Source organism: Helianthus annuus, chromosome 4 (genome assembly GCF_002127325.2).
Source record: "Helianthus annuus cultivar XRQ/B chromosome 4, HanXRQr2.0-SUNRISE, whole genome shotgun sequence".
Lineage (NCBI taxonomy): Eukaryota > Viridiplantae > Streptophyta > Magnoliopsida > Asterales > Asteraceae > Helianthus > Helianthus annuus.
The window spans coordinates 182221561-182245518 of NC_035436.2; the positions used below are offsets into that span (position 1 = coordinate 182221561).

General features: G+C 41.1%; 3 protein-coding genes and 1 long non-coding RNA gene across 4 annotated transcripts; 1 reads left to right on the plus strand and 3 right to left on the minus strand.

Annotated features, from left to right (window-relative positions):
* Positions 1–1497: 1497 nt before the first annotated feature.
* Positions 1498–2952, minus strand: LOC110933921. The gene has a single exon (XM_022177121.1). The coding sequence runs from the start codon at positions 2950–2952 to the stop codon at positions 1498–1500; it is 1455 nt and encodes a 484-aa protein (XP_022032813.1).
* Positions 2953–9299: 6347 nt separating this feature from the next.
* LOC110937322 (LRR receptor-like serine/threonine-protein kinase FLS2) lies at positions 9300–12614 on the plus strand. The gene is made up of 2 exons (XM_022179724.2): positions 9300–12082; positions 12211–12614. Exons 1-2 carry the CDS (start codon positions 9385–9387, stop codon positions 12537–12539), a joined length of 3027 nt encoding a protein of 1008 aa, XP_022035416.1. The 5' UTR covers positions 9300–9384; the 3' UTR covers positions 12540–12614.
* Positions 12035–13499, minus strand: LOC110937323. The gene is made up of 3 exons (XR_002590707.2): positions 13206–13499; positions 12616–12753; positions 12035–12507 (listed from the first exon to the last, which is right to left on the minus strand). It is a non-coding gene; the product is annotated as an uncharacterized LOC110937323 (long non-coding RNA).
* A 1293-nt stretch (positions 13500–14792) lies between these two features.
* LOC110937321 (protein NUCLEAR FUSION DEFECTIVE 4) lies at positions 14793–18129 on the minus strand. Its single transcript, XM_022179722.2, has 3 exons — positions 17762–18129; positions 16184–17072; positions 14793–15553 (listed from the first exon to the last, which is right to left on the minus strand). Exons 1-3 carry the CDS (start codon positions 18071–18073, stop codon positions 15063–15065), a joined length of 1692 nt encoding a protein of 563 aa, XP_022035414.1. The 5' UTR covers positions 18074–18129; the 3' UTR covers positions 14793–15062.
* Between the last annotated feature and the right edge of the window lie 5829 nt (positions 18130–23958).

Below are 23958 nucleotides of genomic sequence, written 5' to 3' on the forward strand. Positions count from 1 at the left end.
CTTGACTTTGTTTTGGATGGTCCTTTGTGTTGGGGACCACCTTGACCGCTAATCGTATGGCCTATGGTTATGTATAGCTCCTCCTTTGCTTTGTTGCCTGTTCCTTGTCTTGTTTGTTTTGTTTTGCAGGGGCTTTATCGGAGGCTAGCTTGGTGATTCCCTGGAGACTTTCAAGCTGCTTTAGTGAGGAGCTATGTCTTCACTTTGTCTCGCTGTGTTTGTAATTTTGTATATTGTTTAATTTTTGCCCAAGTTATTGGGGCTTCTTTTTGTATGTATATTTTGTATTAAATAAAGCAGGTTTTCCTTCGTAGTTTTCTATATGTGCATTATTTGTTTTTTATTGTTTGCTTCGTTAAACTGTGATTGTCTGTTCGAGGCCAATCGGTGGACAAGTTTATAACGCGGTATTATGTTTTTTGACTTGCTTTTGTCCGTCTTAGGTTAGCTAGACCTTTATTAGCTCCACGGCCGGGCTTTGGGCATGTCTTGAATGCCTCATACACGTGTGTTTGTTTGTTCTCGTTTTAGATTTAAAGGGTGTTCATAGGCACGTCTACCCAGGTATGGTTACCCATAGTTTTCAAAATGGGACGTTTTCGTCCGTCTTTCATTTAATCTTCGGGGGATTTATACTTCCCTTCATAGACTGTTTACAAAAAGGTTTACTTTCTAGAGGAAAATCCCCGTACACATAGTTTTCCTACAACAAAAGTGGCTCTTGGCCGTTTTCCCCTGGGGGTATGCCCCTTACATGTAATACTTCCTGAGCTGCATGAGGTTCCAGGTCCTGGGGACCTCTTTTCCTTCTAATGTCTCCAACTTGCATGTTCCCTTCCCGTTTGCCCATTTGACTCTGTATGGGCCTTCCCAGTTGGGGCCCAATTTTCCGGTGTTTTCCTGCAGACTAGCCTCATTGGCTCTAAGAACCAGGTCCCCTGGGACGAGGTTGAGCTTCTTCATCCGGGTGTTGTAGTAACTTGCCAGGAGTTTTTTGTAGTGAGCTTCCTTCACCGCTGCTATCTCTCTTCTTTCTTCCAATAAGTTCAGGTTTGTCCTTAGATCCTGCTCGTTCTCCTCATCCCTTAGCTTCATCCGGGCAGTTTGGGATCCGATCTCTGCAGGGATCATGGCCTCTGTCCCGTAGGTAAGGCTGAATGGGGTCTCCCCATTTCAACTTTTGGGGGTGGTTCGGTATGCCCATAACACAAATGGAAGTTCTTCCAGCCAGCCCTTCTGTTTCCTCCCAACCCTGCCCTTCATTCCTTTAATTATGCTTTGGTTGGCTCTTTCTACCAACCCATTACTCTGGGCATGGGTAACAGAGGTGAACACTTTTTGAATCCTCATCTGTTCGCTCCATGGCTTGAAGGGTCTTCCGGCGAATTGCACCCCGTTGTCACTTACCAGTTCCTTCGGGACCCCATATCTGCACACGATGTTATCCAGCACGAACCGTCTCATCTGATCTCCAGTGATCTTTGCCAGGGGTTTCGCTTAGATCCACTTAGTGAAATAATCAATGGCCACCACCACGTATTTGACCCCTCCTGGGCCTTTCGGAAAAGGCCCGATTATGTCAATGGCCCATTTCTGGAATGGCCAAGATGTTGAGACCGGGACCATAGGGTGTTTGTGCTGATGGGTCATTGGTGCATGTACTTGGCAGTTATCACACTTCTTGATCTCTTTAGATGCCGTCTCGTACATTCGCGGCCAGTAGAACCCTGCGTTCATTGTCCTTCTCACAACCATTCTTGGTCCTGAGTGCATTCCACAGATCCCCTCGTGCATTTCCCTGACGACATATTCGGCCTCTTCCATATCTATGCACTTTAGGGACGGACACAGGTACGACCTTCGGTATAGCTCCCCTCCAATCAGTTCATATTGTAGAGCTTTGACTCTTATCTTTCTGGCCGCCCATTCCCCCTCGGGTAAAGTCCCGTCCCGTAGGAATTTAATGATTGGGGTCATCCATGTTTCTTGGGAACCTTCGATCGTGGCCACTTCCATTATGTCAAGGGATGGGGACGTCAGGACCTCTACATTGACCTCCTTCGCGAGGTGGTCGAATGCTACTGAAGCTAACTTGCTGAGTGCATCAGACTTCCGGTTCCTCCCTCGAGAGATATATTCCAGTTTGAAGGTTACGAATGCCTTAGATGTCTCCTTAACTTTCGCCACATACCGAGCCATGATGCTATCCTTGGCTTCATATTTCCCCTGGTACTGCTTTACTACCAACTGTGAATCGATACTAGCCTCCACGTGTTTTGCCTTCATCTTCTGTGCCAACCTCATCCCTGCTAAGAGGGCTTCATACTCGGCGGTATTGTTTGTGTTTTCGAAGTCCAACCTTATGGCATACGTCAGCTCAACCCCCTCGGGGCTTACTAGTGTGATGCCTGCACCATTCCCCTCTTCACTAGATGCTCCATCAGTGAACAACTTCCAGACAGCTTCGTCTTCCCTTTTCTTTTCTTCTTCCTCCAAAGCTTCCCACTTTAGTAGTTCCCTTTCTTCGTCCTCGGGGACTTCTGCTAGGAAGTCAGCCAGTATTTGTCCCTTCATAGCTGTCCTGGGCTTGAACTTCAGAGAATGTTCCCCCAATTCTACGGCCCATTTAGCCAGTCGTCCTGACTGTTCCGGTTTTCTAAGCACTTTCTGGAGGGGTTGATCAGTTACTAAGGTGACCTTATGCCCCTGAAAGTACCTTCTGAGCCTCCGAGATGCAAAAACCAGGGCCAACGCAAGTTTCTCTAAAGGCATATACCGTTCCTCAGGCCCCTTAAGTGTTCTACTGATGAAATATATGGGAATCTGTTTCCCCTCCCGTTCCACCATCATGACCGCGCTTATGGTCGTCTTAGAGGCAGATAGGTAAAGGAGCAGTGGGTCTCCGGGCACCGGGGTGGCTAACGTCGGGAGCTTGCAGATGTAGGTTTTCATTTCTTAAAAGGCGGCTTCGGCCTCGGTGGTCCAGTTGAATTTGCTGGTCTGGAGGCAGTCTTTTAACACTTTCATGAAAGGGAGTGTTTTGTCGGCCACTTTCGATAAGAAGCGATTTAGTGCAATCAGCCTTCCGTTTAACTGCTGGATGCCCTTTAGGGACCTGGGAGAGCGCATTTCGGCCGCAGCCTAGGTCTTTTCCGGGTTTGCTTTTATCCCTCCTTTGTTTACCACCACCCCCAGGAAATTTCCTTCCTCTACCCCGAAACAGCACTTCCGAGGGTTCAGCTTCATGTTTACATCCTGCATTGTGTTGAGAGTTTCAGCTATGTCGTCTATCATGGCTGCTTCTGTCAGACTCTTGATGACAATGTCGTCAACATACACTTCTAAATTCCTTCCCCTTTGTTCCTAAACAAGGTGTTCATAAACCTTTGATATGTCGCCCCCGCGTTTTTGAGACCAAAGGGCATCTTGGTATAGCAAAATGTCCCCTCGTCGGTGATGAAAGCAGTCTTTTCTTCATCTTCTATTGACATCTGTATTTGGTGGTATCCCTTATAGGCATCTAGGAAGCACTTCAGCGGGTACTGGGATAGGGAGTCCACCTGGGTATCTATCTCCGGGAGGGGGTAGCTGTCCTTCGGGCATGCTTTGTTTAGGTCTTGGAAATCGATGCACATCCTCCACCCCCCATCTTTTTTCAGAACCATGACTGGGTTAGCAACCCAGGATGGGTATTTGACTTCCCTGACTATCCCTGCCCTGAGCAGTTTGCGGGTCTCTTCACAAGCAGCCCTTCTTTTGTTTGGTCCCATGCTCCGCTTCTTTTGTTTCACTGGTTTCGCCCATGTGAATGTGTTCAGCCGGTGCTCTGTCAGGCTTCTGGGAATTCCCGTCATGTCACCGTGTTGAAATGCAAACACGTCTAAGTTATGGAGGAGCAACTCCTTCAGGGCACTCTTGCACTTGTCACTTAGGTGGCTCCCCACCTTAACTGTCTGCTCTGGGAATTTATCGTAGAGGACCCATTCTTCCACCTTCTTCCCTGAGGTTTTCCCGGGTTCCTCCCCTTTGGATACTGAAGAGACCACTTCGTAGGCTGACTTAACCCATGCAAGGCCTTTTCGTGTTTGGAATACCAAAGCCCCGTGAGGAGTAGATGCTTGTGCTTGCAGATCCCCAATCTCAGGTCTTCCCAAAATCGCGTTGTGCTTGGAGGGTGCCCTGACTACAGTGAAGGTTAAATTGATCATCCGGACCCTGTCCTCCACACCAACTGTCAATGGGAGCCTGATCTTTCCCAGGGGGTGTGACACGCTGTTGTTGAATCCCACCAGTGGGATAGAGTCTTCCTTCAGTCTATCTCTTATATCTCTGTCAAATCTGAGGAAGCAATGTTCGTATATCACCTCGACGCCTGACCCTCTGTCCACATGTATTCTAGACACTTTGTGTCCAGCTATCACAGCTGAGATATTCAGCGGAAGTCGTTGTACTTCGCTTTCTTCTAGGTACGGCATAAGGATGGGAGTTTTCATGCAGTTCGGAGAGCTTAGGATCATGGCTTTAACACTTCGGGTAACATCAAATTCATTTCTCCTCCTTATCATATCAACATCTGCCCTCCCCGGCTCTCTTGCATCTCTTCCCTTACGATCCCCTCCCCCTTCCTTGATCTCCTTGACCAGATGGGCCAGTCTTCCCGTTTTCACCGCAGCCTCTATTTCCCTCTTGAGGTACATGCAATCATTGGTTTTGTGCCCAAAGCCCTTATGAAACTCATAGTATTCGTTCGGTTGTGCTTTGGGTCCTGGCTTTATGGGGGGTGGCCTTGGAAAAGAATTCTTCACCCTCTCCGTCGCCAGTATCTCACTTGAAGTTTTGACGAGAGGGGTGAAGCTGTCGGAGTAGGGGGAGGGCCTCTCCCTCGGGGTCTGTATGGGGAGTATGAGGGCCTCGCCCTATCATGCAACATTCTATCAAAGGTGGGTTTCCGGGAATAGGGAGTAACTTTCTCAGGGGGTCTTGCTGTTGGGGTGACTCTTCGGGGTGTGGTGTCCGTCTCCTTAGCTTTGCTGACCGTATCCTTTCCCCGGATGAAAGCCCTGACCCTGTCCATAAGATTGTCGAAGGAAGGTGGGAACTCCTCTCCCAGCTTTTCACACAGCTGTGCATGCTTCAACCCATTTATGAAACTACTGATTTTTATGACCTCCGGGACATCCTTGATGTTCATGCTTTCTTTGACAAACCTTTCCATGTACTGGTCTATCCGTTCATTGTCCCTCTGCCTGATGTGGAGGATTTCGTTTGGATTTTTGACCACCTTCCTTTGCTGGCCAAAATTCCTGAGGAATTTTTCACTTAACTCTTTATAGCTGTCTATGCTCCCCGGAGGGAGACTATCAAACCACAGCCGGGCTCCTTCCGTTAAGGTTTGTACAAACATGTGGCACCATACTGGCATGGACCACCTTCCCAGTTGCCCCGCCCCTCGGAAGGCATGCAGATGATCTTCCGGATCTCTCGTTCCGTCGTAGCGATCGAAGCCTGGGGCAGCTTTGTCTTGGGAGGCATGGGTGCCTCTGATATTCTCCTTGTGAACTTTGAGAACTCGGCCAAGTTTCGTGGCAAGTATGGTTGGTCCAAACCGACGTTACCTGAGTCGTCTTTCTCCTTTTCTTTGTGTTTTTGCCCAGTGATCAAGTCCTCTCTCTCCTCGGAAGACATCTGCCTCAGGGCGGTCATGAATGTTTCCAGTTGGTCCCCATTGTTGCTCTTATTCTGGGCGTTCGTTCCTTCTTGATTAGAGGGTGTGTCAAAAGAGAGTCTGGCCCTGAGGCTGTCCAACTTTTCTTGTCTCTTCAAGTCGTCAAGATACTTGGTTATCTTCTCCCTGTGCATGGCCACAAAGCCAGGAGTGACATGCTCCCTTTCTTCCAGGTTTTCTACCAGATTCTCGTTACCCTCTTCATGGGTAATATCCTCCACAGTGACCTTATCCAAATCATTTTGTGTCGTCTGGGTGACACGCGAACTATGTGGGGTTGCCATGCTGTTTTCGGAAGGGTGAGTTGCTCTCTGAACGTCGAATGTTAATGTGGGAACACCGGTCAGGCCAGGGTCCCACGGATGGCGCCAATGTCGAATACCCAACCTCCGGATGACGTTGGCTGGATTTTCGTTGACGTTGAGAGCTCCTGTCCTTGCTTACTACAAAAGAACAAACCGTTAGCCTCGCCACGGGGGACCCCAGGAGGGGGATCCGTGACCAAGCTCCGGCGTGAGAGTAAGTAAACTTGTCGGATGAGGAAAGGAGTATTTTCCGATGAAGATATTCACCGGAGAATTCCTATCTTTGTGTGAATCTAATTAATGTGTTATGTCTAGTAAATACGAGGAATGTTGGTCGGATTTAATAAGAGAGAATAAATGAGAATAGTAAATGAGAAGTTTGCCGGAGATTCTACCTGCCTCTGCCTTATCCTTTCTCTCCCTTATATAATGGCATGCCCCTATCTCAAAGAGAAATGTCCCTCATGTTATCTAACGGTAACTGTGATACCTTGGGAAGGTCAGACACGTGTCTGACCCCCAACGGTGCGATGCCTTTCTTCATTAATGCATAGCCGGATAAGTACGATGATGGTGACCGGATGCTTCTCTTATCAGGCATTTAATGAGTCTGTTATCTCTTAGCTGTTTTCCCGCTCACACGAGGAAGGAACCTTGGTAAGCAAGGGTAATTCACTTAGTGGGTATTTGAGTGGTTGGGCTTCCTAAAGAGAAAGGCCCAAAGCGGGTAAAGTGGGCTTCCCCACTGGCCCGTCGTCAGTGACGATAAAAAAATACACTATATCTGACCCGTTCAAATAAAAGTTTTATCGAATCGTAAATAATAATAAGCACATCAAAAGAATATATTGAAAATTAAAAAAAAAAAGTTATATTGGATTATATTATATTATATTAATAAAAGATTAATCAACGTCATTTTTATTAAAAAAGCTAAATAGATGTTATACAATATTACTATCTTGAGAAGAATTCTACGCAAGAGAAAGAGTGCTTGAAAGTGAAGCAGAGCTAGAGAACACGCCTTCTAAAGCAAAAGCAAAAGCCAAATCCAAGATGTCAAAGGCGATTTTCATTTCCTTTATTTCTAACTAATAATACTTTTTAACATAACAAACCGAACAAGTTAGCATGTTCGAACACATGGATTTTGACATTTTTTGGTTAAATCCGATTAGCGTTTGTCGATGTTGTGTGAATGTTTTACCTGCGGAACGATAAGCTCGCAAAAAGCAAAAGATGCACGCATTTCAGTAGGCAAGACGGGAATCAAAGGGACTGGAAATTTCTAAAAGATGGAACGGAAGAAGCAGGCCTTTAATTTGTACATATGGCACTTTTGTGTCGGGGCCATGGAGATGTCTTCGTGTTCATAGGTTCATTCATGATTAATAATGCGAAGTTGTGTTTTTTGTAACCTTTCATTATTGTGATTGTGTTTTAATAACACTGTTTTTTGTAGTTATTTGTAGGGATGAGCAAATGGTAAATGGTAACGGGTACCGGTACCGAATTTACCGAACCGGGTACACTTTCGATACTGACTTTTGACATTTTCGGTATCGGTTTGGTACCGGTCCGATACCAATTTTTACACTAAAATACCAGTACCAAACCGTACCGTACCGGGTATATTCGGTACCGGTACCCACTTTTGGGGATTTTTGGTACCAAACGGGTACCATGCTCATCCATAGTTATTGTTTTATATATAACATTGTGCTCTATTATATCATTGTGTTTTTTATAAATATTGTGTTTTTTCAAGAGACATTGTGTTTTTGTAGAACATTGTGTGTGCAGGGAACGACTTTCTTTGTTATGATGCATTGTACCTGGCATTTGTTTTACACATTTTTATTGTTTTTGTTGTATGCATTTGTAATTTAAATATGTCATTATATGTTTAAATCCATTTCGTTATTGTTAGTTTTTCCTTAAAAATTTCTAGATTGTACAAAACGAAGCAAAGATGTTATCTTGCGCCTACTTAATAACAAAATTTTAGTTAACAAGTTTAACCAACTTTTACGCCTACTAGCCCCAGTTGAATTTGACGTTATCAAGATCTTCTAGACATAGTTTGAATTTTGTAAATTTTAGGAACCCGTCCCAGCGGAGAGGTACACTGTTAGCATTTAAGAGAACTAAGAGCATTCACATCCAATCCATCATATTCTCATCCTAAATTACACTAAAAAACACTAAATTTTCTCTCTCATTTTCAATTAAATAATATTTTTTATACCTTTATCATTACCTTTTCTCACTCCTCCACTCACAACCACTTTCAAAATATATTAAAAAATTATAAGGGGTGAACAGTGTCCCCCCAAATATACAGATGAACAGTAACATTTTCTCTCTCCTCCACTCACAACCACTTTTTATACTCTATATATTTTAAAAACAACACACACATAATTTAGTTCCTTGGATGTGAATGCTCTAATCAACTTCTGCACCTACTAATCCCAGTTGAATAAGACGTTATCGAAATCTTCAATATACATCTAGTTTGAAATGTAATAAATTTTAGGAACCCGTCCCAACAGATGGGTAAATTGGTAGTTAACCTTAGTTCAAAAAGAGTATATGCTTACTGATTTAGACATGACACATATGATGACAATTGTCTATACGTTACTCGCAATATTTATTTCTTTAATGACTTTTCAAAAAGAAGTTTATCATATTTGAATGGGAGGTCAAATTTATTTTTTGGAAGGACGTGGAGTGGGGGAAAATTGACGGAAGAGGCGTACTTTGAAGACTCGAGGCATATGTTATGGGCGATATTTAGTGGACTCCCAAATACCATATGCGTGTAATATTATATAGCCAAAATTATCACACTTAGGGGGAGGGGTGGTTATCACTTGTAAAAATTCTATCACTCATAACATCCAATCAAGTTCTACCATGTCATCAATCATTATTCCATCACTCACAACATTTTTTATTGGCGATGTCATCGCTCACAACACCCAACAATAAACCCTCACACCCCCTCACATCCAATTATCACATAATACCCCATAACGTGTGAAATATATCACGTATAAATTCCATCACTCGTTAAAGTTGCATGGTGGCAGTGGTTTGTTGCCTTCCATCACTCGTGGAACATGTTTATCACGGGAAAGTTTTTCCCCACCCTGCCTCCCCTTATAATATCATTTTCATCCTAGTGGCGGCGAACTCAAAATCTTTTTACTAGCTCACTCGACTATTGGAAGTTTCTATTCAGTAACATACTAAATTTTAAAATAAAAAAATGATTCCAGTTGACCATTGACTACTGCAATATAAAGGCCAGCTTCCTACTCATACAATCATCACATCACCACTTCAATGAAGTTTAAAATCATTATACTCCTACCTTTTCTAGTACTTGGTGTTCTATCAGCAGATTCCATCTTGGAAGATGAAGCAAATGCTTTAAAACACTTCAAGAATGCAATCACTGATGACCCGACTGGTGCACTCCTGGATTGGAATGCTGATTCCACCCACCATTGCAACTGGACTGGAATCCAATGCCATAATATCACCAAACGTGTTATTTCTATTTCCATTCAGGGAACACACATCAAAGGCCAAATCTCTCCCTTTCTTGGAAACCTTTCCAGCCTCCAGCTTCTTAATTTATCTTATAACTCATTCACTGGTAACATTCCATTCCAGTTGGGATACTGCACAAAGCTTTTATTGCTTGATCTTTACACCAATTCCCTCTCTGGCCCAATTCCATCTGAACTGGGAAAACTCAGGAATCTGCAGACACTAGACTTGGGAAAAAATTCCATCACTGGAATCATTCCTGATAGCCTGTGTGATTGCACTTCTTTGCTACAACTTTATCTTGATGATAACAAGCTCACTGGAAGCATTCCTGGTGAGATCAGAAATTTGTCAAGACTACAAATTCTTCAGTTGAATGAAAATTCTCTTTCTGGAAATATACCATATGAAATTGGTAGTTGCAAAAATCTCAAACTTCTGAGTCTATACAGCAACAAGCTCACTGGAAGCATTCCTGGTGAGATTGGAAATCTTCAGGGATTACAGTTTTTGCGGTTATACGATAACCAACTGAACTCCACAATCCCAAGATCTTTGTTTCAGTTAAAATCGTTAATTAGTTTGCAACTGGGACATAATAATCTAAGCGGGAATGTTTCTTCAGAGATTTCCTCACTGGAATCTCTGGAGAAATTGGCCCTTCATAAGAACAAGCTTACGGGAGAAATTCCTGCATCCATATCCAGGTTAGTCAATTTGTCTACATTGTCATTGAGCACAAACTTTCTCATAGGACCACTTCCTTCAAGCATTGGGTCTCTTAATAATCTCCGAAAGCTGAAGATTCAGCGTAACTCTTTTTCCGGGCCAATCCCACAAGAAATTGGAAACTTAACTAGTTTGATAGTGTTAGATCTTGGGCAAAACCAATTTTCAGGCACCATCCCTGTAGAAATCTCAAATATTTCTTCCCTTCAACGCCTTTCGACCGGTGATAATAATCTACAAGGTCGGATTCCTGATAAAATCTTTGAGCTTAAACAGCTCACTGAACTCTACATGATGAACAACAACTTTGAAGGTTCAATTCTGAATTCTGTTTCAAGGCTCGGGATGCTTTCTCGGTTGGATCTCAGCAGAAACAGGTTTAACGGGTCGATTGGGGACAGCTTGACAAAACCGAACCGGTTGGTTTTGATAGACCTGTCACACAACTTTTTCACTAGATCAATTTCACGGCCAGTGATTTCAAGTATGAAGAATATGCAAATATATCTCAATTTTTCAAACAATTTTCTTACAGGAACTATCCCAAGTGAGTTTGGGAAGATGGAGATGGTACAAGCCATTGATATCTCAAACAATAATCTGTCAGGAGGTATTCCTGTAACAATTCAGAACTGCAGAAACCTGCAAAGTCTTGATTTGTCAGGAAATCAGCTTTCCGGTGCCCTCTCTAACAAAATATTCCCTACTCTTGACGTTCTTTACTACATAAATCTCTCAAGAAATCAGTTGGTAGGAGAGATCCCAGAAAGCATGGCGAATCTGACACTTCTTACTTCGGTTGATCTTTCACAAAACAAATTCAATGGCACGATTCCTGAAAATTTTGGCAACAATGTGGCATTAAAACACCTCAATCTCTCGTTCAATCATCTCGAGGGACGTGTTCCTGATACCAAACTCTTCAAAAACTCTAGTGTAGTTGGATTACTTGGAAATCCGTCTCTGTGTGTTACCAATGACACCAAGTCATGTGCCTTCTCAACCCAATCAAATCATTCACATCAAATATCCAGAAAAGTGGTATTTATTTTCGCAATAGCCGGATCTCTAGCTTTGCTTCTTGTCTTAATGTTAGGAGTTTTATGTTATTGTCGTGTTCGAAAACCGAAAGTTAATGAATCTGGTGAACCAAAATTCACCCAAGCGTTCCCTCTCAAAAGATTTGATAGAAAAGAACTGGAAAGTGCTACTGATGGATTCAGTGAAAGTAATATTCTGGGAACAAGCAGTTTAAGCACAGTGTACAAGGGTAAACTAGCAGACGGAAAGATGATAGCAGTAAAAACTCTGAATTTTATAGAGTTTTCAGAAGAATCTGATAAGAGTTTCTACCAAGAAATGAACACATTAGCAAAACTGAGGCATAGAAATCTAGTGAAAGTGGTTGGTTATGCATGGGAGAGTGGGAAATTAAAGGCTTTGGTTCTTGAATACATGGAAAATGGTAATCTGGATAAGATTATACATGACACTGGGATTGATCGAACAAGATTTGATCTTTCTGAGAGAGTTGATGTTCTTGTTTCAGTTTCAAGAGGACTGGTTTATTTGCATTCCGAATACGACTTCACCATGGTTCACTGTGATTTAAAGCCTTCTAATATTCTTCTAGATGAAAAATGGAATGCTCATGTTAGCGACTTCGGGACAGCTCGGATTCTGGGAGTTCATCACCAGGATGGAAGCAGTGTTTCTTCTGCATCAGCATTTCAAGGTACCATTGGTTATTTGGCACCAGGTAATGCATCACCAACTCTTTCTTTTATTCTTTCAGAATTGAAAATCTAACATGATACATATCAATTTTGATGTTTAAATAGCATTTGACCTTAAAGATAACACTAATGCATTTCTGTTTTGTACCAGAGTTTGCATATATGAGAAAAGTGACAACAAAAGTAGACACATTTAGCTTTGGGATAGTAATGATGGAATTTATCACTAGAAAAAGACCAACAGGACTCACCGAAGATGACATAACTTTGCCACAATTGATAGAACAATCACTTTCAAACGGAATCAATGGGCTGATTGAAATTGTAGATCCAGATTTGGCTTCCGATTTCTCCACAATACACGATGTTGTAGCACAGATTCTTCAGTTGGCTTTACGCTGCACTCAACCAGATCCAGATGATCGACCAGACATGAACGAAATCTTATCTTCGCTTACAAAGATCAGCAAGAAAGTGTAGTTAGGGTTACAAATAATTTCACACCAATAATTATTAAGTTTCATTTCAAGATTTATGCAGTTTTATAGTTGCTTACTTTCATTTCAGTAATATGAAATAGAGACTAAGAGAGCATTTACTTTGAGCATTAACCAATTTAAGTCATTGTTTCTAGTTTCTACCCTCTCTTTCGCTTCCTGTATTTATCTTCCAAAAAGAAATATGCATCATGTACCTACGCAAATTGCACCACAGCGCGTAATAATAAAAATAAATAGAAAAACTGCACATGCTTCTCATCAAATTACTGCACAACTTGCAATCAAAAGAGCAACAATTTACTACTTAATTTGATGTATAAAAGTAGCATATTGTTTTGGGCCACATTTGGTACTATGCATACAAATAATCAAGCAACTTAATAAACCTGTTCAAATCATCTACTGAATTTAGGGATAATGCATTGAAACCTAGTTCAAATCATTTCCAGAAACAATGATGATTTCGTAAAATGTGGATCTGATAACACAAATTTGATCCAAATCGTAATCAAATACAAATCTGAAAAGGATTAGGTTAGGGTTGAGTACGTTTAATCTAGGATTTGAGTTGATTGGGAAAAAAATACATAATGAGAAAGACACGGAAGATGGAAAGTATAATTGGATGATTGAATTCTAAAAAAACCTTGCGCTCAAGCGGTAGGAGGACGAGTTCTTCAATTCATATTTGGTGTAAAAAAAAAAGAGTGAGGTACTGGTGGCCAGTCTGGGTTCAAAAAAACCGAACCAACCAGGTTCGTTGGTTTGTTAGACCAGCCAAAAGGGTTCAGTTTTGAAGGTTTGGGGATTCGTGTTTTTAGCACGGAATCGTTCAATTAGATTTCCGAAAGCTCTAGTAAAATGGTATCAAACCCTTTACCTCTTTAGAATTTAGACTATGTGGTATGCATTAACGCTCCGTGCCATATGGGGTGTTTTGATTGAGGGGGTGTTTGGGATTCATTTTTTCCTTGTCCTTCTCAGAAGGACTTTTCAAGATCAAAAAGTCATAATTTGTAACTTCTCCTTTTCTCCTTTTTGAAGGCAAAACAAGCTTCAAAAAGAACTTATTTCTATAATGTTTGTGATTCCTTTTCTTCTTCTCCTGCTTCTGAATAGTGTTTGGATGAAAAAGTCTTTCTCAAAAGTCCTTTTAGCTCCAAAAGAACTTTTATAAAGGAAACCCAAACACCCACTGACTAAAAAATTTAATTCCACGCATATCCACTCCACACCCGTGGCCACACTAAAAGGCTAAGCCCCTCATGGCTTTTCACGATCCACAAAGATGGTTTTCCACACTCTTTTAGATAGAGGTGGTCAGATAGAGGTGGGAGGGGGCGTTTAGAATACGTTTAGAGCATCTCCAATAGGGATGAGGTGGACAAGTTCGGGACTTCGACCACCCCTCAGACCCCCACGGCCCAACCAGCATCGAGGACACGAGTCCTTGTGAGACGGTCCGTGTGGATAGACTCATTCGGGCACAAACAAACATTTTTTACTATAAAAGTGGAGTGTGAAGTGGAGGTTTGTGTAGGTTTGGGGTTAGACGAAAAATAAAAGTTTTTTAGGTCAGTTTGAAATCTGATATGATATGTTGAAACGGAAGTATTTGATGATTTGCAATTTATGCCAATGGAGATACTCTTAGATCTCTTGATCCGCTTAAACTTTTAAATGGGTTTTCGCAATAAAGCTAACTTTATGATGAAGTGATAATTCCACTTTTATTCTTATAGTTTTGGCTCATTGGTGGACCGGTCAACATGATTTGAAGATCTCCAAAAGTGAAATTTTAACATATAAAATCACAAATTGTTCTATTCAATAAAATAAATTTTATTTGAATCATTACAACTTTTTAAAATAATACTTGACATAGTAATTGTTTAAACATAGATAGATTAAGAGTGTTCCATGTAACCCAACTTTTACAACAAGTATTTATCTTGATCCAAATCTGTTTTGACCCATTCTTCTAGTTACTGCTTATAACATTAATGACTAGAAGTTTTAATTAAAAAAAACTAACCAAAAAAAAATTAGGAGACTGTAAAATAAGTTCACACCGTTTTGGCTAGTCTGGACGTCTGGTCGACTCGATTAACACAATCGGTTTGGTTTACTGTAAAATTTCGTCAAAACCAACCAAACCAGACCACAAACACCCTGAAACTATTAATTTTGTTCGCGCCCATGATAAAATATGGAAGGGAAGACATGAATCACATTCCTTTGGAACTTTTAATTTCATTCTTTCAGACAAAACAGGAAACTCTTTTTCATTCACAGTTTGACTTTTTTAGTCAAAATCATTAACTGATAAAGAAATGCATACATTAACCAACACTACATATATGTAACAGATTCACAAACCTATACCTATGAATTCATAGACTGCTTCCTTCTGATCTGCATCATTTGAACATCACTAATTTCTATACCTATCTCATTCTTCCAGTTTCACAGTAACAGTCAACATAGATAAAGTCAACAGCTTCTAGAAGTCATCACCGGTTGAAGTCTGTTTACTTCCTTGCTTCTGATTATATCTTACATATGCCGGTTTTGTTCTTAAAAAGAGCAGAATACTAGAAGCCAAACCTATGAAAGAAATGAAGCCCCACAATATAAATGTATGGTAATAACATGTCCGTCCAAAACATACCGTTGCTCTTTCATCAAGACGATCCTCATATCTTAACCGACTGATGTGGTCAACATAAATTAGAGATCCAGTATAGCCATATAACAACGATCCTAACGGGATGTTGGTTATGACAATGTTATGATTAATCCCTGAGCTTTCGGAACCAAAAAGCTCGGAAGTGATTGTAACAGCGGTTGAAACTAAGAACCCGGAGCAGATTCCTATCAAACCGGTGGCGATACTTAAAACAGTCAATTTGTCTGATAGAACTAGCAGAAGAAAGGCAATAGGCATTAGCACGAGTGCAAGTGATAGCCTCCCGGTCCGAATGTTATACATTCCTGCATCACATTATCATTTATAATAAATTAATGGGTCAAATGTAATTTCTTGGATATAAAAATTTAGAAGGTTATATGCACTAAAATACAATTTAGCTTTGACCAATTTCCTTGAGTAAAATGCCATTTTCGTCCATGCGGTTTGACCAGTTTTGCGACTTTGTCCAAAGGTTTGTTTTTCCGCATCTTGCAATTTTCATCCAGTTTGTTAACTACATCCATTTTTCTCAGTTAAGAAAATAAAAGACGAAAATACCCCTGACTTAACGGAAAAAATGGATGGAGTTAATGAGCCGGATGAAAATGACAAGATTTCAAACCTTTTGGATCCAGATGCGGAAAAACAAACCTTTGGACAAAAGTCGCAAAACTGGTCAAACCTCAGGGACGAAAATGACCATTACTCACTTTCCTTTTTTAAATAATTTTCTTGATTTTACCCATTGACCCATTAAAGATTAAACATAGCCCAAATCAACACATTACAAGTATATGGGTCGAAATTTTTAATTCTAAAAGTGTGAAGATTTATAACCACTTTATGCATAGTTCTATGCTAAAGTACAAGCCCAACATGCCCCAAAATTTCTGTAGAATCAACTAGTTTGTTAATATTAGCCGTATACTTACTTGTATATGTCTGGTGGTAAAAGCAGGCAACCAAATCCGCAGCAGCCGAAAGAAGACGCCCGAAAAACGAGCACGTAGAATAGACGGTAACAAGTGCTTTCGTCTTGGAAATATATCCAAGTGACTGAACAATCTGCCCTAAATTGTTACTGTAAACGAGCCCGAGAGTACCCCCACAAAAATACGCGATATAATAAAGCCAAAAATCACATCGAGACAAAAGATGTGTAACGCTATGTTCCTCACCAAGCACCTTTAACCGATCAGTTTCAATTATTCTTTCAAAAACACAACAACCACGTGAATTCTTATCAACCACAGGAGTCGAACATTCTTCAGGGAATTCTGCATGATGTTTAAATTCAACCAAACTGTAATCCGGGCCTTTAACGGGTTGTCGTTTGGAATAATAAGCCCGGTGCGCTTTCTTTATAAGATAAACGATGTTTGGGAAGAGTAATGGAAGGGCTATCAACAAGACCGACCCAATGAATATGTTTTGTGACTTCGGTTCTAGAAAGAAAAGATAGAGGCCCGTAACGGCTGCTAAGATATACATACAGACGAATATATGCGCATCATCTTTGATGACTGTTTCATCTGTTTGAAGGTCTTTTTGAGGGCCCGGTTGTTGGAGAATCGGGCCTAAAGCTGCTATGGCTACAATGAAAGGGACAACGGCATTTAGAAGAAGGTAAGACGTGCTTTTATCGTTCGGGCTTAATTTAGTTGCGAGGAGATTGTATAAAGCTGCTGTTACTCCATTGAAACTAACGCTTAAAGATACAGCAAGCGGCCAGTTTTCGGGGAAGTTGTTTATGTTTAAGACGAAACAAACTGTGTTGAACCAGGGGATGCTGCCACCTGCTGATAATGATAGAATGAACATCTACAAAGTATGAAGATTGAAGCAGAGTTTAGTACATTTGACCCTTAAAAGTCAAAATAACCCCAAATAATAGTCTTAAAGGGAAATATATGACCTTTAAAAGTCAACAATAAAATACCGTAAAATTGGACACACATATACACTTATTTTGACACTTAAAAAGTCAAAATAACCCTCAAATATCAGTTCTTGAGAGGGAATTTGACCCTTAAAAGTCAGCAATAAAACACCCTAAAATCAAATTAGGACACACATGTACTCTCTTATTGACCCATGAAAGTCAAACCCACAAATAACAGTTCTTGAAGGGGAATTTGACCCTAAAAAGTCAATAATCAAAAACCCCCAAATAACCGTCAAAATAACCCCCAAATATCAGTTCTTTAGAGAGAAGTTGACCCTTAAAAGTCAACAATAAAACACCCTAAAATCAAATTAGGGACACACATATACTCTTAAGTTGATCCTTAAAAGTCAAAATAACCCCCAAATAACAGTTTTTGAAGGGGAATTTGACCCATAAAAGTCAACAATAAAAACCCTAAAATAAAATTAGGAACCCACATCCCAATTTAATTTCACCTTAAACCATCAAACAATAACAAGAAAAAATCCCTAAAATTCAAATTAGGGCTCCAAAATTGAAGGGGTTAAGAAATTGATATTAAAATTGAAATAGAAATACGAACCATGAAATAGGGGACAGAGAATTGTGTCTGAATAATCAACCATTGAAGACCATAACCGAACAAACCAAGGAAAGCAGCCATGAAAAGCACAACCCACGTCGGAAAATACAACAAAAGAACGCCGGAGCACCAGCCGAACAACTTACCGATGTCGGAAGCCATTGCAAGGTAAATGAGCTGCACCTGATCAATCCTGAGTGTGGATTTCATTTGGGTTGAATAAGAGGGGAAGTCGAAATTGGTACCGGCGAACGCCTGTATCCATATCGCCGCCACCAACACCAACCATTTCCGCCGTTCTATAGATAGCATCGTGATCCAATTCTCCGGCAATGTATCCGGCGAACAAACACATTGATGAGAGAGAATGGATCGGAATTTTTATTTCTCTAACCACCTTTGCATGGTTTATATGGCTGGTGGATTACGTAAAAGCTTTGGTCACCTTTAGTCCTTTGTTATTTGGAAAATTACAATATAGTCCATATGGTTATAACTTAGACTTTGTTACTCATAGTTGGATATGGGGAGGGGAATGAGCATAAGCTTTTTCCTCTATCTAGTATTAGAGAGACTACTCTCAATGATTGTGCATTATCGCTCCTAAAGGCTCAAATAATAGAGTACTAAAGGAGTAAATGACGAGAAATTATTACGTTGATTAAACAAGCGAGATAGGCGTAGCTAGAACTGAACTCAAATGTTCATACGAGTCATCAGGTCAAACCGGTTTACAAAACATAGTTTCACGGCCAACTACGTTCAAGTATTTAGGATCGTCTATATGTGAAGAGCATGCCCTAAAGTATTGTGTGACAATAGATTTTGAGCTAATTAAAAAAAGTTTATAGGATTGCGGTTAGACCTGTTATGCTATAAGAAACAGATTGTTGGACTATCGAGAAAACATAGGTGTATAAGCTAGAGGTAGCAGAGAGTAGGATATTGAGATGGATGTGTGGGTGCACTAGGTCGAGTGTGATAAGAAATGAGGTTTTTAGGGAAAGATTATGGGTGGCAAGTATATAGGATAAGATAAGGGAGAGGAGGTTATGATGGTTGAGGCATCTCACAAGGAAATAGGTTATTGTTAGAACCAAGAAACTCTTACCATGGAGGGGAGGGAGAGTAGAGGCATGCACAAACTTACTTGGGCAAGCTGATTAGGCAAGATTTCCTAGACTTGCATCTTTTTTAAGATATGGTTGAGGATAAGAGCTCATGGAAATGTAGGATTATAGTAAAGGATTTTTAGAAGGATGGTTTGGTTTTGTTTTAGGTTCATGCATTATGAGCTTAGCTTTTCAATTTATTTAGGTGGCCTTTGCATGTTATCTTTTCTCTATGTGTCTACAAGGTGTGTTATTTATCCATATTATGCGTTTTTATACTCCACGTTGTTTTGTTGTACGGATTTTCGAGTAGCTATGTATGTTTTAATTGACTTTTATGGTTGGATGTGGCTTTAGGGCTGGATGGGGAGTGTCTCACCGGAAGAAACATCTATCTCCTTTGGGGTAGAGTTAAGGCTTGCTTACATCCCACCCTCCCAAACCATGTAGTAGGTTGGCTATGGGTAGGGTTTGACTGGGTATGGTGGTTGTTGTACTCCTAAAGGCCCAAATGATGTACTATGATTAGCTATCAGGGTTGTTGTTGTTGTTGGATTAACTCAGAGTTGTTGGATTAACTCGCGGCGGGCAAATTACTCACAAATCGCAACTTGCATGAAAAAAGTGTATTGTAAATCAGATCGACCTAATTCGACTCATATGAACATTTGAGCTCAGTTCTTTCCGTCTGTCTCGCTTGTTTACTTGCCTGTATAAATTCTCATCATTTAATTTCCTTGTACCATTGTAGTTTGGTACTCTATTATTTGAGACTAGCTCATTTGAATTGTTATTAATTTGCTATTTGAGATTTGTATATAATTATAAACACATACAAAAGTATCAAAATTAAAGAAAAACGAGTTAGTTTATCAATTCACAAGTTGACTAAAGTTGGAATTTGAGCTAGATTTTTAACTTAAGAGTAAAGATTATGCCTTTATGAGCGGAGCCAACATTAAATAACCTAACCTTGGTGGGCACTACGTAAACAACTATCATGAACAATTTTGTATAACGCAATGACATATTCATCACTGATGTCTAATTTATAGAGGATATGAACTAATGTTCAATCGAGGGGTCTAATCTTCTGATCGTCACAAGCTCAGATTCAAAGAGTAATCTGCAAAACTAGCAAAACACCATGAGACTCGTTACGATAAGAAGAGGTGGAGAGGTTCTACTTGTAACCACCTTGCGACGGGAGAATAAGTATTGTTCTTTCTAGAGAAAGAGCAAAGTATAGAGTGAGGGTGTAGATAGTAGGATGAAGGTCCTTAAACCTTTGGAGAAGTGTGGTATTTATAGCCAAGAGGTGGGAGAAAAATGGAGAATGATTGGACGAGGTGTCGTTGTTAAGGAATATCCATTTAATCCCTTCTGTTGTGGCAATTGGTGCTAGCAGAGTTGGCAGTATGTCCGCGAGCCGTGATTGGCTACAAGTCGCTTTCTGGATGTACTTTTTGTCTCGTATGTCCTCAACTATTAGTGGGGGTTAAGGAGAGGTTAATTGGCATATCGCGATTGGCCACACTTCGTTATCGGTTGAACCTTTTGTCCCTTGCACGATGGCACATCGTGGGGATCTCTTGGTACAATGTCTGGTGAGCGGTGACTGGATGCAAGTCGCTTTCCCCTTGTACTGTCTCCTCTGTGCTGACATAGTATCCCTGTGACACTCTGGGTTTTCCCGAGCATATATCTTGTAGTGACAATGTGTGCGTATATATTATTAAATGAAAGTTGTGTATTGTCTTGATGTGCTATGTGTTGATAATGTGTACGTAGAATATATATATGTGTATATGTATGTGGTGAGCCGAGACCATGAACCCGACTCAAGACCACTCGGTCTCGAGTAAACAGTGAACAGTTGGGCCGGTTGGGGGCATGCACAGCTGGGCCGGTTGGGCCGCAACCTTCCTTAGCCCACTCGGAACCCATTAGGGTGCACCAACTTGGAACAAGTATAAAACTCATGCTCCTAGCCAACCTTGCCATTTTTGGGCAACCAACATTCCCTCACACTCACTCTCACACAGTCTCCTTCATCCTCTCAACCAAAACCCTAGCAACATCCTTCTCCTCTCTCTCTCTCTCGGATTAAACTGGCTAAACGATCATCACTCGGGAACTTTCTTCACCGATCCTCCATACACTCTCCATATCCAGCCGGTTAGTGCCCTATGGTTTGTTTAATCCTTGATGATCTAGAATACATAATAATACCACCTTGTTGATCAAATGAATTGGTTAATGGATGTTTGTTTTGAATGATTAAATGAGGAATGAGATGTGAACTATTGTGCTTTGAATGATAAATAATAGATGATGCTTATGACCATCCGATTCATGTTAGATAAAATAGGACAAATATTGTGTTTAATTATGGTTTACAAGATTGTCTTGATATTAGGATATATGTCACATGATTCTTGTTCACAAATCTCGTGTTAGATGTTGCGGTATTAGGGATTTATGCACAAGCTTTGAATACAAAGATGAATGATAAAGCCCTAGTGATGAACTATATGAATATGATATGAATGGGTGTTGAATGTGTTTGAATGTTTGAAATTGTGTGTTTTGATCTGTTTTGAACAAAGTTTAGACAAGAAAACATGTTTGTGAACCCTCATTCGATAGTACATAAAATCATGAACATGAAATTCTATTGGTTAGTACAAGTCTCGCAGATGTACCAGAATCAGCAGGCAAACGAGTCGAGACCTCTGCTTTCGACTCGAGACCATCCAGTTGCGACTCAAAACCGCGGTGATTGCGACTCGAGACCACATAGTGACAACTCGAGACTGGACTCGAGACCTCTAAGGTTGCGACTTAAGCCTGCACTACTCGAGACCGGACATCTATGACTCGAGACCTCCTGGTTGCGACTCGAGACCGCATGTTCTCGAGTCGAGACCACTTAGTCTCGATTGGGCTGTCTGACTCAGTTATTGGGCCACCAAATGTGACAATGTGTTTTGGGCTTGTATCTGTGCTATTGTGCTATGTGCTGATTGAATGTTTAAGGATTGGAACAGGCCCAATAACTTAAATGACAATTGTATGTTATGCATGCTATGTGTTAAGTTATGTGTAAAATATACGTGACATCTCTGTACCCAAACCTGACCTATACTGGTAACCATGCTAGGACGTGGCGACCAGCGTGTTTGACCAAGTAACCTAATCTGCCGAGCAACCTAAGGTGAGTTCACACGCTAAAAGCATGCGTCCCAGGGAGGGACACGGACAAACTGACATCTTTGGGAAGAATACTTCCAAACTAATACTTCCGGGGGAAAATACGAATGGGTACTTTTAATTCACTATCTCCGGGGGAGATACGTTTGGATATTATTTATAAATCACAACTAGCAAAACTAAACGAAACTCTATCACATTAAGTCCCTGCTTACAGTACCGATTAATCGCCGGGGGCGAACGGGTTATTAGTTGATAGTGCTATTAGGTTTGACAACCTCACACCGTGACCGGGGGGATCGGGCGTGAACTAGTAGACCTTGCGTCTTGGTCAATGATGATAGACATTGACTCGGGGCACAACAACTTTACGTCAACAGTTTCGGTATCGACAGTTTAGTGAGCTTATAGATGGGGTAGCTCCCCATAACGTGATTATAAATGCTTTATCTAAACAACTTACGTTTTCGAAAACTAAAACTTGACACCTCGTGAACTCGCCAACATTATGTTGATACCCTACTGCATGCTTTGCAGGTACCCAGTGACTCAGGAGCTTGCAGTTTGGGGATGTGTAGTGATCGTCTAACCCTTGTGTTGGGTTCTAAATAAACTTGAACTATGAACTTTGTTTTAAACTATTTTTGTCTATGCTTCTGCTACATACCTAAACTATTATTTGAACCTAAAACTTTTGAACTTTGGTTATGATATTTGCTAACCCTGTGGTTGGTGAATGCTACTTATGTTATTTATTAAATTGCTCAGTATAATTGGTGGCTGGATCCTGGTCAGTCACGCCCCCAGGCGGTGGTACTTCGCATGTGGATTTAGGGGGTGTGACAATCGCGCTCGAAGGAGTGTCCTACGGGGAATTGTTATAACCAGTTGACTGTTTTTTGGGTTGAATATAAGTATGGTCCCGTGCCAGCTAGGGCTTAGACACCGCCTACAGAAAGTCGAGGACTATATCCCTTCAATAACTTTATAAAGATTATGTGATAAGCTCGTAAGCATTTAGGCTTTTTTTGGCAATACAACTTAAATACATGTTAAATTGCCTTAGATGAAGTAACATTATAAACCTTAGATTTTGTGATTTACAAAGTTCATAACTTTATAAATGTAAGAGACACTACTTATAAAACTAACGACGAGGGTCCCTAGTTGGGCTCCTCGTCGGGGCTCCCTTTTCCCATGACCAATCGACCCATCATAGTTATACACAAATTGGGTCCACGCCTGACAAAAGGACTTACACGAAGGGCTGAGCAGAAGACCCGGAAGGAGGCATAGCGCTCCTGTCAGGCCACTGTTCCTGTCAAGGTTCCGGTGACAGGACTTCTCACAAGCATTTATGGTGTGTATGACAGGAGAGTTTCAGGCGGCGACGTTACTTGGATTTGGGTATCGATCATTTAATGAAGCGATCTCCTTAGATCCCGCGAAGGGGATCTGGCTCATATCCAGACATTCTCTTTGCCCAAGGGTTTGTCCATTGGATCCTGGTACTGGTGGATCCCGTCGGATAAGTTGATCTCTCCATATAAGCTAAGGAGGAGATGAACAACAGGTATGCAACAAAAACCTTAGAACTAACTACATTAAATACAATGAAAACATTCTCTGAAGAACATTGAATACTTTCATCACAATCTACACCATTTACTCCGACCGATTCATCGGGGTCGGAAGCACCATTGATTATCCCGGCAAGTTTTCTTGTCTCTCACGCCGAAGCTTGGTCCTGGATCTCTCCCCCCCCCCCCCCTGGCTCTCCGTGACGAGACTAACGGTGTCCTTTTTTGTAGTCATTCAGATGGTATAAGCTTGAATGTAGACGAGCCTCCATAATCAATCCAGCAGACTGAT

Bases quoted from the DNA above. Each gene is read 5' to 3' on its own strand.
- LOC110937321 (XM_022179722.2), bottom strand. From the start codon at position 18,073: ATGCTATCTATAGAACGGCGGAAATGGTTGGTGTTGGTGGCGGCGATA. The intron at 17,073-17,761 runs GTTCGTATTTCT...CATACTTTGTAG, and splicing joins TCTCTGTCCCCTATTTCATG to ATGTTCATTCTATCATTATC. The intron at 15,554-16,183 runs GTAAGTATACGG...AATGTGATGCAG, and splicing joins TTACCACCAGACATATACAA to GAATGTATAACATTCGGACC.
- LOC110937322 (XM_022179724.2), top strand. From the start codon at position 9,385: ATGAAGTTTAAAATCATTATACTCCTACCTTTTCTAGTACTTGGTGTT. The intron at 12,083-12,210 runs GTAATGCATCAC...GTTTTGTACCAG, and splicing joins CATTGGTTATTTGGCACCAG to AGTTTGCATATATGAGAAAA.
- LOC110933921 (XM_022177121.1), bottom strand. From the start codon at position 2,952: ATGAAAACCTACATCTGCAAGCTCCCGACGTTAGCCACCCCGGTGCCC.